Below are 18,949 nucleotides of genomic sequence, written 5' to 3'. Positions count from 1 at the left end.
TAGTCTTTTTGTTTTTTAAAAAAATATTTTTCCTTTTTAAATTAATTCTTATTATACTTTGCCGGAAAAGGAGGGGGAAAGTGAAAGCTAAAGAAACTTTGTAACACTGCCAACTAGCGCCTTGGAAATGCTCTACTTTTCCTTTGACCAGACAAAGCTGAGAAAGAATTGAGACTTTCAAGGACATTGCCTGTTTGATAAGATAGAGGGAAGAGCATGAGAGAGTATTATTGCAGGGTGCTCTTCTGGGTTCCTATCAACAGCTGAAATTTGGTGTTGAAGCTTAGGGGAAAAAAAGGTGATAAGTTTTTGGAGAAGATAGTTATAATAAGAGCCCTGGATAATTAAACAAAGTACAGTGTGCTCTTATTATTTTTTCTAAGTTGTACTATCCCTCCTCACCAGCTTTATTTTATTTTATTTTATTTGCAATAGCTATTTGGATCTTTGGCTTTTTTGGAGCTTGTCTTTGTTCTTTTTTGTTTTGTTTTTGGAAGTCAAATCTCTATACTTGCTTTTTATTTTAAAGGGAAAGCTTTAGTACTAATGTTTTCTTTTTTTAAGGGAATAGCTTTTTTTCTCCTTTCCTGGTATTTTTTTTTCATCTACTTTTCTGGTTTATTTTTATGCACTCTTTTTTATTTGAGACTTCTCAATTGGATTAAGGTATTGAAGAACCTGAAGAATTTTTCCTTTTTTTTTTTACAAGCCTTTTTCTTTATCTAACCACCGATTGGATTAAGGTATACAAGAACCTGAAGAAATTTTGTCCTCCTTTTTCATTATCATTACTATTTGGCTTCTCTTTTTTTACTATTTTTATCTGGAACTACAATTGGTTATTTCACAATTGGATTAAGGTCTAGAAGAACCTGAAGATTTTGAATTGCTTAAAATGAGTAGGAAATTAACAGCTCCTGGCTCTTCAATTTCTACTTCTTCCTCTCCACCATCTGGAGGACAACGTTCAATGCAGACAATGTTAAGGCAAGAAAAAGAACAAGAAAAAGTGATTTTGCAGATGATTATGCAAGGAATTCAAAATATTCAAGCAAGATCAGAGAATATTGAAAAGAGAATAGAGAACATTGAACAAAGAACTGAGAACACTGAACAGAGAACATTGAGCAAAGAACAGGGAAAACCAATGAAAAAGTGGAGAACATCCAACAAATGATGTTGAAGTATGATGAGACAGTCCAAAAAACTGAAGAAGATAAACAAAGAGACAAGAAGATTGGAGATATTGATAATAGATTAATGGTGGTTGAACAAGTTAAAAGTGGTATGTTGAGATTGGAAATGGATAGATCAGGATTCTATCTTAGATTCCAAAACATAGAGGAAGAAAAAAGACAAAACTTAGCAGAGATAATGATAGAAATACTGGCTGAAGCTTTGGAAATAACTCAAGAGAAGATGATGAATGGAATACATGATGTTTATCGAGTTTTCACAAGATATGCGATGAGAAATAGATTACCAAGAGAAGTTCACATTAGATTTACAAAGAAAGCCATTAAAACGCAAATATTGCAAGTGGCAAAAGAGAAAACATTGAAACATAAAGATAAGGAGATTGTGGTCCTGAAACAAATACCCAGAAGAGTGAGAGAGATGAGAAGAGAATATCGATTCCTGACCAAATTGTTACTTAAAAAAGAGGTGAATTATAGATGGCTGATCCCAAAAGGTTTAATGTTCACATGGCAAGAACAGAGATATCTCTAAATAGGTCCTGTTTCTTTATATCTTGCTCCGGACCTTTGTAACTTCTTTTCCTTTCCTTCTTCCCTCTCTTCTCTCTCTCCTTTTTACCCTTTTGTCTCTCTACCTCTATTTACCTCTTCTGTATTCCCCTTTTCTGTTGCTTTCCAGTATTATACTTATTTTTCAAATTATTTTTCTTTTCTTTGGTTGTTTTTTAAGTTTTAAATTCTCCATCCTCTTTCCCCACTTTCCTTTTTCTTCCCCACTGTAACTACGTAGCCAAAAAGGCATTAAGAGTTGTTAACCTAATCTTACGTAGCTTTTTCTCTGGTAATATTACACTAATAACTAAAGCATACAAAAGTAGTCACACTGCTTGCACTGGAATGAAGCCGAAAGCACCAGCCTGAGGATGGTGAGTGGGACCTCGCCGAAACATCGCCAAGATACTCTTAATCTTACACGGGAAAAGACCCGAACACACACACACACATATATACACATATACACATATATATACATATATATACACATACACATACACATACACATACACATACACACACACACACACACACACACACATATATATATATATATATATATATATATATATATATATATATTTCTGAGGTTCTCGCTGGTATTTGTATGTGGATCTTTGGTTATTTAGGTTTTCCCCGTAAGATTGGCAGTATCAGGCAGCGTTTGATGAAGTCTCATTCATCATCTTCAGGCTTCTTTCTTCGGCTCTGTGCTTCTCAGGCAATCTCACATCACTCTGAGAAGCACAGAGCCGAAGAAAGAAGCCTGAAGATGATGAATGAGACTTCAACAAACGTGCCTAGATACTGCCAATCTTAGCGGAGAAAACCCGAATAACCAAAGATATATATATATATATAGCATTCAGCTTTGTTGGGTATTTTCCACGTCATTGTAGTTGTGCTTTTAAAGTTGTAGCAGCGTTTGGCAGAATCTCATCTGCCATCATCAGGCTTCTGAGATTCTGCCAAAATGTTGCTACAACTTTAAAAGCACAACTACAATGACGTGGGAAAATACCGAACAAAGCTGAATGCCATACATGTAAGTACCCGAAAACTTAAGAAATATATATATATATATATATATATATATATATATATATATATATATATATATATATAAACAAACAAACTCAGGATGAATTAAACTGAAGTCAACAAGGCAAACAGGTATGGCTAGTAATTAGAAGATACAATTGGGAACTTACAGAATCCAGAATTCAGTAAAAGGACTCATGCAAGAATAATAGTGACAAGCCCTCCCCCTGCTGGTTAACATAAGGAGAGCAAAGCTAATTCCATGCACCACCTCTACCTGTAGGCACTGGGCAGCAACACCCCTTGTACGCGAGATAAGGAATTTACTTGCTCATACCCGAAAATCAAGGTTCAAAAGAAGTGTTAAAGACAATGAATAGACTTCAAACATGGAAAAGCTACTGTAGAATATGGTTGATATTGATCAACACATTGGGTGAAACAGCTGTATGTAAAGGTGCTCTGTATCCTGTACAGTGGTGGATTTGTTCTGTACAGATGCAGATAGATAAACTCCACAAAACATCCATAACAAAGTACTTTTATTGGTTCATTAGGTATCCTCATAACTCACATTCGTGACAAAGTTCTTCTTTAATGACCAATCCTTTGTACTGTCTTGTAGGTTAAAAGATGATAAAGCCTCAACCCCATAATGATTGAAGTGGCTCCATGATATTAATCTTTCTATCCCATAGTCATAGAGGTAGCGGGTAGAGCTGCTACCACGAGGCTGTGTTCAGGCAAGAGCAAGGAAACCTCCCCCAACCCCTCGAGGGTCAATTTAGTGGCCATTCAGGAATTCAGATGTGGCCACATGACATGGACTACATTTCTCAGGATACCTTAACTACATTTACCATGATGTCCCTTAAGGGGACAGCTCACAATTGCTACCTAACTATCCAATTCCCATACACTAGCTGGACACCACAAAAGGGATGATCGTCTTTTCAGTGTGAAGTAAAGAAGCATTGTGTAATTAGGATCTCTGGAGCTACTGTAGGATAGACCAGTGGCCTCCAATATTTTGGGCACCAGGGACCAGTTCCATGGAGAAAGGTTTTTCTGTGGAGCAGAGCAGGTGTGGTTTTACATGCTGCCTGCATCCCGCAGATGGAACTTTACTTGTTTGTGTGACTCGGTTGGTGGAATGGCCAGTGCTGGTCTATGGACCGGGAGTTGGGATTCCTTGGGATAAACAGTACATGTTATTGGTCATGGCAGGTGTCCTATGGGACCAGGCTGAGAAGACCAAGCTTGTTTTCTATAAGATTAGTTAACCTATGCCTATCATTTCAGACAGCCATTGTCTAGAAAAACATTGTCTCAACAAAAAAACTCCTCTTCCAAGTAGACATTTTTTAGCACACACAAAATTAATATAGCAAAGAGAACTCTGTACAAGAACCATTTCTTGTATCTGTTAATTCTCTGCATGTAAACTGTTTGGTCTGTCTGAGGCTCTTTACTTGAGCCTGATATAACACATTCAGGCATCAGTTCTGTGAAAACTCACTTGTGTCCTGCAAGAATCCCATTTTTTTTATCCATTTGGTAACTTCTCTCCAGTAGATGTAACTGTTATTAGACTGTGAGTGACCTCTGCCCTTAGTTCTTTATTTCCTGCTTCAGTTATTGATTCCCTTCATAACTCATTTTAAGGATCAGTTTGATACCATCTTTGCAGAGTAGCACATAATAATTAAAATAAAATCTTCTGTATGCTAATTTTCTGCTGAAAAGAAATAAAAGCTTGTGAGAATTTTCAATAAAAGGAAACAAAACCATTTACAGAAGAACAGGTACTCAGGATATTTGTTTAATAATAATTGCTAACTAAGGTCTGTAACTCTCTGCCCCCCACATACACATGGTAGATCTAGTGGGCCCACAGGACCCCTTGAACAATCCAGAGTACCTTTTTCTTTCTCCAAAGGAAATTTTATTTCTGTTGGTCACCATCTGAGAATGCTGAACGCCATATACTAGCAAAAGTAGAGAAATATCAAAATCAGACCTATGCCTGGTAATCATCAAATAGCTATGCCTGTGTTTTCAATAATAATATGCTATGTTGTTTTGCATCTAGATAGAAATGGATATTGTAAAGAAATACATCATTGCAGCTACCTTAAGAAGCTGGGGGAGAAAAGTGGTTTGCGTAAGGAAAAAAATGAGGAATGAGAAAAGCTGAACATTTCTTTTTTTTATGGATTTTAACCATTCAGATCTGTCATGCTGGATGGGGGAAAAAAACTCAAATTCTGAGTATAACAGATGTGATACACAAAAAACTGAATTAGTAGTAAGTTAATTGCAAAAAGACCTTTTTCCCATGTTTTTAAAAATGTAAATGGAAATCTTGCAACTTGCAACTTATCTGCAGGAATAAGAAGGCTTTTGAAATATATGTCTGAATTTAGTGTAGCAGGAGAGTAATTTTATTTGGTGAATGAAACTAACGTAACTAAGAAATTGATACACTGCATGCTTGTTGCAGCATCTTCTTCAACCTGGAGATTTGTTAATTAACTAAATTGCAGTAATTCCATAATTACTACAGATATACTGTAATATACATCATAATTATGAAGCTGTCACATAAAAAATCCAATGGCTTTTTGTTATCCCAAAGCCAGTCAGTATCTCACAGGTTGCCTACTTTTCCATCCCGTTTTTTACAGCTCCCAATATCCCAAGATTACACTGCTGAAATCCAGAGACAAATTACTGGTTATATCTAGTATAATTGTTCACTTTTTACAATGAAAGTGAGGTAAAACAGGAGCTTTACATTGTGATCACATCCATTTTATATTAAGAAAAGTCCTTCCTCAAAAAGCATGAAAGCAAGATGGAAAATTTGGTTTCTCTATTATTACTGCATTGTTCCTTTTGGCTTCTACAGACCAGAATATACACAAAAGTATATACAGTTTTCCCAGAAGTAACCAAATTAATTGCACAGTTTCCACAGATCACGTTCTTGGGAACTTGTCCAATTCTTTTTAATAGGATAAGCCCAGAATTGAGCTTGTGACACTCCATTGGCCAGGCAACACTCATCTACTGAATTGCATTCCTTTTGGTTCTGGATGATGGTTTACAGTGACAGTGTGTTATTCTGTAAGTTGTTCTGCATGAGAATTTATTGTATAGTTGAGGAGAAGCAGGACCATGTGGCCTGAGAGATCCTGACATGGTTCTGGCTGCCAAATGACTCAACCCACAATTTCCATATATTTAAAGAGGACCTAAAGGACTTTCCTTCATGCAAGCTTCTCTTCGCAGGCAAGATCCCAACTTCACAGGGAAGGACTCTAGAGGGATAGCTGGTTCTTCCATGAAACTAGATAACACAATAGCAAAACAGTTGTTCTTAATCATGCATCCCTCTTCAAGCGAGCTATCCATACTATATATCTGTTCTTCATATGCATCAGCTTCTATCAGAATTGTATATAATTTATATTCCTTAAGGTCCCAGGCTAGAATTGTAGTGTTCCTGAATACAAGGTTTTAGATCGACCCACACATCATTTAAAATGTCATTAATGGAGATATAAGATGATGTATATAAATATGTGTCTCTCGATGATGATGACAGGGGATTCTGGGAGGTGAAATGTAGGTGAGTTAAAGTTGCGAAGTTGGAAAACACTGGGATAGAGTAAAGGCTCCTGAAAGCCTGAGTTTCTCTATCTCATGTTATATCAAACAAAAGCAAGGCAGGATTAGTTTGAGTTACTCCTCATGCTTTCTATTTTCCCCAGGAAAATTGCTTTTGTTTCTCCTCTCTTAATGATTTATTCCTCTCTTTCACCTTCCCAAGGTCAGATCTCACAGCACAAAGTCTGCAGGGGTCCTTTGCTAGTTGAATATGAGTAGATATAGTATCTAAACTGATAAGAAACCAATGTTTTAGGACTGATGGGGATAATAATCTGAGAAATATCTCTCAGCTGGAACCCTAGAGGCCTACTCAAACATGTCTCTTATTATTTTCATATTATATAAGGGCATAGTGCTATTTTCAATTATCACAATATGCCATTCACTATGGAGGGAAGAAAATATTTTTACTACCGGTTCTGTGGGCATGGTTAGGTGGGCATGGCCATGTGACTGGGTGGGCATGGCTTTTTTTGTAGCACCCTCCCTTGCTCCAATATTTGCTTCCTGGGGCTCAGGGAAGCCTCCTGGGAGGCCATTTTTGCTCCCAGGAGGCTTCCCTGAAGCCCAGGAGATAAAAATCATAGCATGGGAGAGGGCACACAGCACACACACCCATCCTCCATTTTGGGCGAAGCAGTAAAACAGCGAGGGGGATCCTGGCACAGCTGATCATTGGGAGGAAAAAAAAGAAATATCAGTTCAGCCAAACCAGTGGTGTTTTTTATTATTGGTTCAGCTGAATGGTAGCATTTTTTACGACCAGTTCTCCCAAAACAGGCTGGACCAGTAGAATACCATCACTGATGGGAACCCACCTAGCTTTTTAGCACCAACAATCCTCTCTGCCAGGCTTAAGATGCTCCCCTTTACTTGTTCTGACATAGCTCCAGAAGGACTGAAAAAGTTAAGCCAAGTTTGAATTTGTTACTAATCCTTATACCATGCTTAAACTTATCTTTCATTCATCAAAACAAACTAGCATGTCCTGGCAGCAACCCAACAAATTCCTTTCCAAGTTTCAAATACAGTGATTGCTTAGAATACAACTGTTAAAAACAGGCTCCATTCTTCGATAGCTGACATTTATTTCTGGGTGTTTTAGAAATGATAACACACTGATTCCAAAAGGTCACATCTAACTCATACAAACACATACAATATTATTTCATTTTGATCTTCTCTCACTAGTTAATAAAGTTCTTTGTTCCTCAAACTGCTCGCCAGAGACCACTGTAGAAGCTAAACCATCAGCCTAAATTAATGTTTGATTTTATGTTTATTTATTCTTATTTCCACATTATAATTCTAGCTAATTGTGTAAAAATGTCATTTCTTTAAATTACTACACTACAAATAATTGCTTGAAAGCATTTTATTTCACAAGGACTTATCTTCTGCTATCTAGTTACGCGGTGCACAAACTCAATACTAAATTATGTCAGCTTGTGATGATCAATACATGTATTCATCTCCTTAGAGAAATACAGGTGGTCCTTGATATATGACCCCAATTCAGCCCCAAATTTCTGTTGTTAAGTGAGTTAAGTGAGTTTTGACCCATTTTATGACTTTTCTTGCCACAGCTGTTAAGTGAATCACCACAGTTGATAAGTTAGTAACCTGGTTGAAGGTCTCAAAAGGTGATCACATGATCCTGGGACATTGCAACGGTCATAAATATGAACCAATTGCTAATTTTGATCACATGACCAAGGGGATGCTGCAAAGATTGTCACTATGAAGACCGGTCATAACTGTAAATTTGAACGGTCACTAAACGAACTGTTGTAAGTCAAGGACTACCTGTACAATGTAATGGGATGTCATCTGTAGCACCCTCTTGACATCTTCCGAGGAAATGCAGCTTTGGGGATCCTCAGGCAGCCAGCTAAGAATCCAGAAGTTTTAGTTCCAATGTGTATGGATGGCAACACAAGGGGGATACTTTAGGAGCTTACTGTGTTCAGGTGAAACTCGAAAAATTAGAATATCATGCAAAAGTTCATTTATTTCAGTAATGCAACTTAAAAGGTGAACTTAATATATGAGATAGACTCATTACATGCAAAGCAAGATAGTTCAAGCAGTGATTTGTCATAATTGAGATGATTATGGCTTACAGCTCATGAAAACCCCAAATCCACAATCTCAGAAAATCAGAATATTACATGCAATCAATAAAACAAGGATTGTACATAGAACAATATCGGACCTCTGAAAAGTATAAGCATGCGTATGTACTCAGTACTTGGTTTGTGCCCCTTTTGCAGCAATTATTGTCTCAATGTGGTGTGGCATGGAAGCTATCAGCCTGTGGCACTGCTGAGGTGTTATGGAAAACCAGGATGCTTCAATAGTGGCCTTCAGCTCTTCTGCATTGTTCGGTCTCATGTCTCTCATCTTTCTCTTGGCAATGCCCCTTAGATTCTCTATGGGGTTCAGGTCAGGCGAGTTTGCTGGCCAATCAAGCACAGTAATCCCACGGTCATTGAACCAGGTTTTGGTGCTTTTGGCAGTGTGGGCAGGTGCCAAGTCCTGCTGGAAAATGAAGTCAGCATCCCCATAAAGCTCATCTGTGGAAGGCAGCATGAAGTGCTCCAAAATCTCCTGGTAGATGGCTGCATTGACCCTAGACTTAATGAAGCACAGCAGATGACATGGCTCCCCAAATCAACACAGACTGTGGAAACTTTACACTGGACTTCAAGCATCTTGCAGTGTGAGCCTCTCCATTCTTCCTCCAAACTCTGGGTCCTTAGTTTCCAAATGAGATGCAAAGTTTGCTCTCATCAGAACAGAGGACTTTGGACCACTGAGCAACAGACCAGTTCTGTTTTTCTTTAGCCCAGGTAAGATGCTTCTGACATTGTTTGTTGTTCAGGAGTGACTTGACAAGAGGAATACGACATTTGAAGCCCATGTCCAGGATCTCTCTGTGTGGTGACTCTTGATGCACTGACACCAGCCTCAGTTCACTCCTTGTGAAAGTCCCCAACACTTTTGAATGGCCTTTTCCTGACAATCCTCTCCAGGCTGTAGATATCCCTGATGCTTGTGCACCTTTTTCTTCCACCTTTTCCCCTTCCACATAACTTTAATGTGGAATATTTAACATTAATGTGCTTTGATACAGCACTTTGGGAACATCCAACTTCTTTTGCAATTACCTTTTGAGGCTCTCCCTCTTTATGGAGGGTGTCAATGATGGTTTTCTGCACAACTGTCAGATCAGCAGTCTTTCCCATGATTGTGATTCCTACTGAACCAGACTGAGAGACCATTTAAAGGCTCAGGAACCCCTTTGCAGGTGTTATTACTTTATTAGGTGATTAGAGTGGGACATTTTGTGCCTAGAATATTGAACTGTTTCACAATATTCTAATTTTCTGAGATTGTGGATTTGGGGTTTTCATGAGCTGTAAGCCATAATCATCTCAATTATGACACATCACGGCTTGAACTATCTTGCTTTCCATATAATGAGTCTATCTTATATATTAGGTTCACCTTTTAAGTTGCATTCCTGAAATAAATGAACTTTTGCACGATATTCTAATTTTTCAAGTTTCACCTGTATGGAATCCATGCATTAATATGTCTGAACATATATATTATCAGAGAGTAAAACTGGACTCTGGCCCACAGCCCAACTACTTACAGAAATCACAAGCAGAAATCAGCCTGTTAGAATATCTAAACTGGTTCCCATCCAGGGGTGGGATTCTACCGGTTCTGTCTGGTTCTATAGAACCGGTTGTTATGATTCTGCACAGTTTGGAGAACCAACAAATTGCACCACTGGCTGTCCCCACCCCTCTCCGCCCACCCCTCCCCTCGATGCCCAAACAGTCCTTATCCCGTATGTGCAGCATCGCCTGCAACCTGCTTTTGCCCACCTGCCAGGCCAGCCATTGCTCCATGCCTTCTGCTGTGACCCTGCCTGACCTCCCTGCGTGAGTGAGGCTCTGCAAGCTCCAGGGGCCAGCTGCCTACCTGCCTCTACCAGTCGCCTTTCCTCCCCCCACCCCACTTGCCTTTTGCTGCCACTACCTGCCACCCTAAGCCCCAGCAGGTAAGGCCTAGCAGCTGCGGTGAATCCAGGTGGGGGGGCGAGATGCAGACTGGTGGGGACCTGAGCTAAATTTCGCTGTACCAGAGACCATGTGCAGAGGCTCGTGTTCTCCTGCTGCTGGGGAAAAAAAAGAGTCTTTCCTGGCACAGCTCTGGGCGGCAGAGAGAAACAGGACTCAACTGGGCTGCTTCTCTGCCACCCGGAGCCACCTGTTTCCCTATTGGAGGGGAACATGCAAACTTTTTGCTGTGCCGGGAAAGACTCTCTTGCTCTCCCAGCAGTAGGAGAATACAAGCCTCTCCACATGTTCTCCAGTACAGTGAAATTTAGCTGAGATTCACCGCAGCTGCTGGGCCTTGCTGGTGGAATTTCTTGGGACTCCTTTTTACAAGCCGATCTTTCTGGTGCACAATTCCTAAAGGCAATGTAATCAAGAAATTAAAGGCTGAAATAGCAAGTAGCTGCCACTGGATAATTAGGAATCCTTGTCCTTGTTTTTGCAAACATAATTGTGGGCAAGTAAAGCAGACAATTCAAAGCATGTACATAGTGATCTAAGAGTGAATTGAAACAGCAAGGCGAAGGTTGTAGGTGAAGTACTGTTGGAACACCTTACCGTGAAAACTAGGTTTGTTCACTTTGGATTACAGTCCTGAAGCAACTGCTCCATTGTTTCAGCAAACTCCACTTGTCTAAAGTTTAAACAAACAGGAATTCCATCTGGAGAAGTTACAAAGGACAACTACTTAGAAAAAGAACACTTTTTGAATTGCTAATGCTGCTGGCTGCAAAATGCAAATGTCTAAAAAGGTTTGTTTTTCCCCAATGCTATTTTCTTTTTCTCTCTCTCTCTTTCACACATCCTTTCCCCAACACAAACACACACACACACACTTTATCAGGCACTTGCCACACCTTCACTAACTCTGTCTTTTCAAGTTGTCTAGAATATGGATTTCCTCAAAAACCTGACAATAATCTGACATGGTGATAATTTTCTAAGCTATGTTGCTCATGTCAAACTATTCAACATCTGTCTTCATGTTCCTACAAAAATTAGCATAAGATAGTGGTTTCTGATGACACCTCTAGTGAAATATTTTGACTCCTACCAGTAAGTTGCAAACAACTTGTCAGGTGGATAATGTCAGGTTCCCAGTCCTGCATACTAAGATGGCTCTGAGGGTTGTTTGTGGTTGTATGAAATGGTCTAAATGCTGAGTTCAGGTATTAGAAAAAGCAAGGACAATTATATATTGAAGAGAAGCATCAGTCAGACAGGCAACATGACTCATGTGTAGTAGCTACAGTAGGAAAGCTAGAATCCACATTGGATGTTAGGCATTTTGGTCCATAGAGAGTTAAAAAAAAAAACCTGCTAGAAACAAAAAGGAAAAATTACAAAGATGGATTTGCCTGAGTGAAAACAGTCCATAAAAACAAGGGCTTGTGGCAAGAGGTAAAAACTGGAGAAACAGTCACGGAGCACCAAAACTCACTTAGGAATTTTACTGCTCTAAGATAAGGCTGGTATCCCAAGAAGTTGCATAGTCATTATCAAATAGGTAAGGAAAGCTGACGGAACACAGGACAAAGGAAAATAATTTATTAATAAGGAATATTATTTAACAGATGCCCAGTCCATTGGGATCTCTTCAAGCTAGGAAGGTGACCGATTTCATGAGAAGAAGCAGCAAGATCCAAGAAAGTTGTTTTAGAGGGAAGGAGGGTTAAATAGCACGTAATCAATAGGAGGCATATTTCATTCTGTTTTAAAGCAACACAGGAGTACCAGTTCATATCCCTAGATTTGGGGATGTCCTTCATCCTCCATGTGATTCCCCAAGAAAGAAAAGAAGAATGGTTTTTAGGACAGATTAAAGAATTTCCTACTAAGAGAAAAACTTGACCTGCCCTCCAGTATCAGCTCAATTTACTGGTGTTACCAATTAATATTTTGCCCTAGTAAATGTTTAACATCTATTAACACCTGCACATCAAGCTGCTGCAAGTATCACAATGAAGCTTGACAAAAGATCGACACCCCAGCCCTATCAATGTGAAAATAAAACTTGAAGAACAAAGCGCTCTTCAGTAGAACAGCATGATAACCCATTGTGGTTAAAAAGAAAGCAATAGTCTCTTCTCAACCTTTCTCCCAGGACGTTAAAATAAAAGATGAGCATTTCACTGTACTCCTTGCCAAGTTCAAAAATACAGTACCAACTCCATAATCTTAGAAAGTGGGGAGTCATTCACTAAGCCAAATTTTTCCCGCTCTTCTCTCTCTCTTGTCAGCAGTGAAGAATAGCTCCTGCTGTGCATATTCTGTCTACTTTCCAAGTCTACAATAAGTACAGCTTCCCCTGTAAGATTTCTGTTTAACAGTTCACAAAGGATGCAGCTGAATGTATTCCTTTGAAGCTCCTCCCTTCGGCTTCTTCTTCTTTTTTTCCCTGGGAGGTTCCTTGAAGATTTGCTTTTTGCAGGAGGACAATGATGGGGAACTGTCAGCCGCTGAGCCTTTTCCTCAGTGCACTAAGAGAAAGTTGGGCTGTCAGCAGATCCATGTTAGCAATAAAACACTCCTATCAAAGCTTGTTAAATCCTCCTTCTAAGGTAAATAAAACAGCAGTCCAGCTTCTATACTTCCAAACAAAGCAGCTAAACCCTCTCCTCACAAGATTTATTCTGTGAGAATTTAAAATACAATTTTCCCCTCATATATACATATATACTTCATATTAATTCCAAGATAAAATATATCTGCAGTCTTGATATTTGTCTGGGGAAATACAGTATTTCCTTTCTCCCAAATCCCCTTTCTTTCTATTCATCTCTAATACCTATTTCATGTTTAAATTTACAGTAAATAGGTATTTTAATGTCCTTATATTATTTAAATATATGTATATACAGTATAATTCAGCTGATGCTTAGGATATTTTGCTACATGGCTGAACAATCTATTGCTTTATGCATATGGACAAGTGAAATATGAGGGAAGTTTCCAAAGGTCTTTTCATAACTCCCACTTTTCTAATAAAGAATTAGAGTTGCCAACTATGTATTGTTTCACTAACACAGTACAATCTAGTTCTGGCAGATAACCATTACTGGCATGAAAATCCTGTGAGCTTCAAATGCCTCCTGATCAAGAAGTATAGCCCTCCAATTCACCCAAAATCACAAAGTTCTCCCTCTAAAATACAACCCACCCTTGTCAATCACAGCCTTTAAAAACATTACAGAAGTTTCAACTATCCAAAATAAGTGGTTATGGGGAGAAAACGAGGAAAGGGGCTTTTTCTGTCTGGTTTTTTTTTTTTTTTAATTTAACTCATTTATTTCTCTCCCAGGAGTCATTTTTATCAAAACTGTAACCCACCGGGGTCAGCCGACAAAATCTCATTGCCTGCCGCAGAATAACAAATGGTGCCCACTCCGATTAAGATGCGGAATACCTAAGGTCAGCCCAAGATTTTGGGGGTAAGTAAGCCAAACAGAGCTTCCCTTCCTCAGAGTTAAAAAAAACACAGTAAAAGATACATTAGATTTATTGCCCATTCACAACACCCAAATCCAGGTGCCTAACAAAACTGCAACACACTGTTGAACAGAGGAACTGGCCCAGATTTATTTGCCACTTTAAATCTCTTCCTATGGGAGCCCTATTAGATGGCAAGTCATTCATGCAGAACAGTTTATCTTATAGTTGAGAAGGGATTTTGTTTAGCTTTTCTTCAGAGTTACAGCGCTAACCTTCTTTTCACATGAAACAGCATTCTGTGACCTCCACAAAGCATGAAGCAGCCTATGCTGAAAAAAAAGGATAGGAATTAAATTACACAAGAGATCTGTTAACATGAGTGATGAGCTGCTTCAAATGCACATGTGAACTTGGACATGGAAGACAACCACAGCCAGAGAGTCATTGGCAGGTTCTCTTTCACAGCTACGGTGCGTTTAACAGTTAGGGAAAGAGCGTGTGTGCAAATTTTTGGTAGCCAGCTTAAGTTTGTCTTTTTGGTAAAAATGGATGAATGGATGGAATCATCTAACAAAATAGAGGAAGATTATTAAGACTTAAGACTTTGTTCGGTCATCATGTCAAAGACCAGTTTGTATAGCTAGCTTCTTCAGGTTCTTCTCAGCCTGCGGTCCAAGTGCTTCTCTCTTAGCACAGATCTAATTTGCTCCATCCATTCTGATCAAATGTGGTAGCCACCTTTTATGAAAGTCCACAATAGGTAAAATATCTAGTTTAATGTGGTTTAATCTTAGATTAGTAGATTATATTTACAGCTTTTGTGACAAGGTGTACAAGGACCCTTACTTAGCCTTCTTTTATTTATAACAATTATAGTATCAAATGTAATGCAATTGTTATGCTGATGCGTAACAATTCACAAAATTTCCAGGGTCACAAAGGTCAACCACTAAGAACATCAAATTCTCATATCACATTCAGCTCAAAACTACAGCTACAGCTCCAATTTTGTGGGGGGAATAGGAAAAGGGCAGGACTCTGTAATTCTAGATTAGATTTTCCTTCCAGAGCAAAAAGCTGTAGTTCAACATTGCACAAAACATTAATATCTCCCTCTTCAGAAACTAAAATAATAAGAAGTGGCTAAAAACTGCATTAGAAAAAGAAGGAACTGCAGATGGTTGACCATGGAAAGTTTGTGGAATACTGATTCCACTCATCTGAACCCCAATTAAATATACAGTTGCAAATTAAAATGGTTATTCTCTCCATAAGCCACGGAAAGAGAAATAGAGAAGACAAATAACAGTTGAAGAAGCAAATAACTTCTCTTCATTAAATAATAAACTGTACTGTACTGCATCTTTTTTCTCATTTTTCTGCACATTCTGCCCCCCTTCTCCATCTGAATATACCAGAGTTGTTCTGCTAAACATCTACCAATAGGGAGGAATGCAAAAACAAAAGTCTAGAAATGAAAGAAAGAGAAAAGGGGGCTACATTCATTAAGCAGTAAGAGTCAGGAATAAGTCTGAAAGAATACAGTCAAGTATAAAGATTGGCAGCCTTAAAAGACCCTGAAGAGGCCTGAGAATAGAAAACCAGACCACTAGTTCTGCTTGGACTGCAACAGTCAAGCTAATTAAAAATAAAAAGTTTGGCTGGAAGCATATAAAATACCCATGGGGATGTGAAAACCTGCACACACAACATTTCTTTTGCAACCAAGACATTACATACCCCATCTCAGTTCTCTGGGGCATGCCTTATAATTTCCCTCAAGGTTTTTAATCTTTCCCCTATATTCTCCCTTCTTCTTATCAGGCATTGGAGGAGGGGAGAAAAGACAAACAAAACAATATTGAAAGCAAATAACTGAAATTGACTATTGTAGCCCCAGTGGATGGAGAGTAGAATAATCCATTCCCTTTTATTTTTATTTTCCTTTTCTGCATCATTAAAATGACTATAAAGGCTTTAGCTGTATTGGGGGGAGGGGGGGACTACAACCTTAATGGAAAGATTAGCATTGGAAAACCAGCTGACCACGGGCTGATCCCCATTAAGTTTCAGATAAGGCTTAGGATCCTTAACTTCTCTACCTGCAGGGAGGAGAACTTGATTTCACAGCTATGGATAAACAAGGCTGCTGTGCAAAAGAGCAAGGTGTTGTTATGCCTTAGGAAGCTGAAGTCTTCACCACACCCTACACTGAATAGGCCAGGACTGAATAGTCCATCCTTGGCATCTGAAGGAGGCAAGCTTGTGTCACACACTGCCTTGCCTCTACGTTGCCAAGGGGTAAATAATCTCGTGCTTCTTCTAGGGGTACCCCTGACGAGCATGTCAGCTGTTTCTGTCAAGTTGGATGTTCCGGTGTGTGAACGAGCATCCTTTTGCAAACAGGATAACAACCGGTTCACTAAATCTGTGGAACGGATCTCCTTCCCAATCCTCGATAAAAAGGGGATCTTTTAAAACAGTAGCAGGAAAAATGTGTGTGTGTGGGGGGGAGAGACAGCGTAATTCACGAGAACTACCGTACTAAAGAGTCCTTACTGCCTTTTTAATCTTTCGTTTGAAGCATCCCTCCAACCGCTAACGCTCGGTGTGGAGGCGGGAATGCTCATTCCCAACACCGCGCCCGCTCCTGTCTGGCGCCAGCCTTCAGCCTTTCCCGTCGCTGGAGCTCCCTCCCCAAGCTCCTCTCCCCACTCCCGGGAGTAGCAAAGAAAAAAAAAGGGGGGGGATCCCAACAGCAACAGTGCCCGTGCATGCGCTGTGCCGTTTTGCGGAGCTCTCTCCGTCCCGCTTCATTTTAAATTCTCCAGAGCTCAGCGACGACTGGAACGGGACGCCTTTCCCGCGAGCCGGAGGCAAGCCGCGCCCCCCCCACGAATCACGTCTCCTGCCGCCTCGGGGCAGAAAGGGAACAGGTCCTTCTTTCAGGCATAGCCAGCCTCTTTTTCCTACCCCCCCAAGATCGGAAGGTATCTTAGGAGCTGATGGGGAGGGGAACCCGTTTGCCCCCACTAGGCTCCTCTGGCGTAGCAACCCTCTTTTGAAACGAAACGCGTGTCTATACAAGTAAATCTATTTGGGCAAAGGAGGAAGAGGGAAAAGGGTTAGCGGGTCATTTTAGTAACGGGAATGGGCGACCCAAAAAGGGGACGAGCACAGGAAAAGAAGGAAGGAGCGGGTGGACCGGCCAGCTTTGTCTTCCCAAAGACCAGCAGAGGCTGGAGACGCACGAACGGCCCACCGGCTCTTAAAGGGCGCCTTTTCTGTTTAGGAACAACAAGTTGGTTTGTTTCCACCGCACGAAATCTCGCAGCTTCGAATTTCTTTTTGTTTCTTCTTTTTCTTTTTTTTTCCCTCCTCGCGCCGCTCAGGCGGAGGCTTTCCAAGGGTTTTTTTAAAAAGCAAAGCATCTCCAGTCTCGTAAATCATAGGAGGGTCGGGGTCGGAGGAGAGGAACAGCGGTAAAGTCGCCGCGGCAAGAGATTATTACAAAGTAGCTGGATGGGGTTGCGTCGGGGACTTCCTATATTCTACCCATGACCATTTACTTTCTTCTGCTGCAGGTGCTTTCCGGAAACAAACACCCCCAAAACTTTGATCTGATAATACACCACAGCTCTCCAATCCCTACTTCCTTCCCTTCCCCCCCTCGCCCCCCCCCGAAAAAGCTCAGCCTTTTATTTGCTCGGAAGACGAAAACTACCATGCCTCTTACCATAGACCCCTTGTCCCCTGATGTACACCGGGACCAGCGACAAGAATAAAAGCCAGAGAGTCTCCATCTTCAAGACAGAACCTTCATAGCCAGCGAAGAATAGAAGCCAGACCCAAAGGCAACCCAGACAGATGGTGGATCCGTTTAAAAAAAAAAAGGCGAAGAGCGTAAAAATCCCAATTTGTCTTGGTACACCACTTTCAGCGGCCTCGAAGCAGGGGAAGGATGGAGCTCCGGAGAAGAGCAGGGGGCCGGCCACGGAGGCGTCTCAGCCCGGCTGGCGAACTCGAGTCAGTCAATCTGCTTCTCGGGAAGCTCGCACTCTCCTCCAAAGAGACGCGCACACAGTCAGTCGGAACCGAGTGAAACAGCTTCCCCTCCCCAGACCCGGAGTTGCGAGGAAGGGGGGGGGAGAAAGGTGTGTTTGTAGTGTGTGTGTGTAAAGGGGGGAAGAGCAGGCAAGCCAGGGGTCTCGTCCTCTTCCCAAGCTCTGAGAAGACAATAAACAGCCTCACTCACGCCCAGATGCACGGAGAGAGAGGGGGGGGGGGATAAATGAATGAAGGGTGGCGTTCTTAACCGAATAAACGAAAAAGTCGCTAGGAAGAAGAGGCGGTGAAACAAATCCAGAGAAACTTCGGCGATTGTGCCCCTTCGGCGGTGCCCCGATCTTTCCAATCACGTTTGTGCAGAAAGAAACGTCAGGGGCTCTCTGAACGCTTCAGCTTCCCAAACTGCCTGCAAACTGGGACCAACTCGAAAGAGACCGAGGCAGCGAAAGACAGATTCGGGGGGCGTTTAACTAAAAAGCCTCTGGTTTGCAAACCTCAGGAATAAACAAGGGAAGCCGAGGAGGAGTGGGGTGTGTATGTGTGCGGGGTTCAGGGGAAAATACAGCAGCTGGGGGAGAAAGGTAATTCTCAGTTTCTTTCCTATAAGCTGGTTTTTTTAAATTTCTCCTCTCTCTGCTTTTTGCTGGAACACCGGTGTTGAAATTAATTCAACGTGAGGACGAGTCTTCATGGGCGTCTTTTCCTATATTCCATAAAAAAAAAAAAACAGAAAAGTTCTTGGCTTCTTCTAGCTTCCAAGCTGGAGATCTTGCTCGACTGCAACGCTCCGCATCGCGCTTCCCAAAGCCGCCTTGCTCAATGAACCTCGGGCTTTTCTGCCCTTTC

General features: G+C 40.7%; 1 protein-coding gene across 2 annotated transcripts in view; it reads right to left on the bottom strand.

Annotated features, from left to right (window-relative positions):
• MDGA1 (MAM domain containing glycosylphosphatidylinositol anchor 1) overlaps nt 1–18,177 on the bottom strand; it is a 329,389-nt gene extending 311,212 nt beyond the window's left edge. For both annotated transcript variants that reach the window (XM_026695587.2, XM_087935247.1), the window contains exon 1: nt 17,772–18,177. In XM_026695587.2, the coding sequence (XP_026551372.1) occupies nt 17,772–17,838 (67 nt within the window). In that variant the 5' untranslated portion in view covers nt 17,839–18,177. The remainder of the gene's footprint in view (nt 1–17,771) is intronic.
• Between the last annotated feature and the right edge of the window lie 772 nt (nt 18,178–18,949).

This window comes from Pseudonaja textilis, chromosome 1 (assembly GCF_049901715.1).
Source record: "Pseudonaja textilis isolate UNSWEBS1 chromosome 1, rPseTex1.2, whole genome shotgun sequence".
Lineage (NCBI taxonomy): Eukaryota > Metazoa > Chordata > Lepidosauria > Squamata > Elapidae > Pseudonaja > Pseudonaja textilis.
The sequence above is the reverse complement of the archived record's forward strand: the minus strand, read 5'-3'. Positions and strand labels throughout refer to the sequence as shown.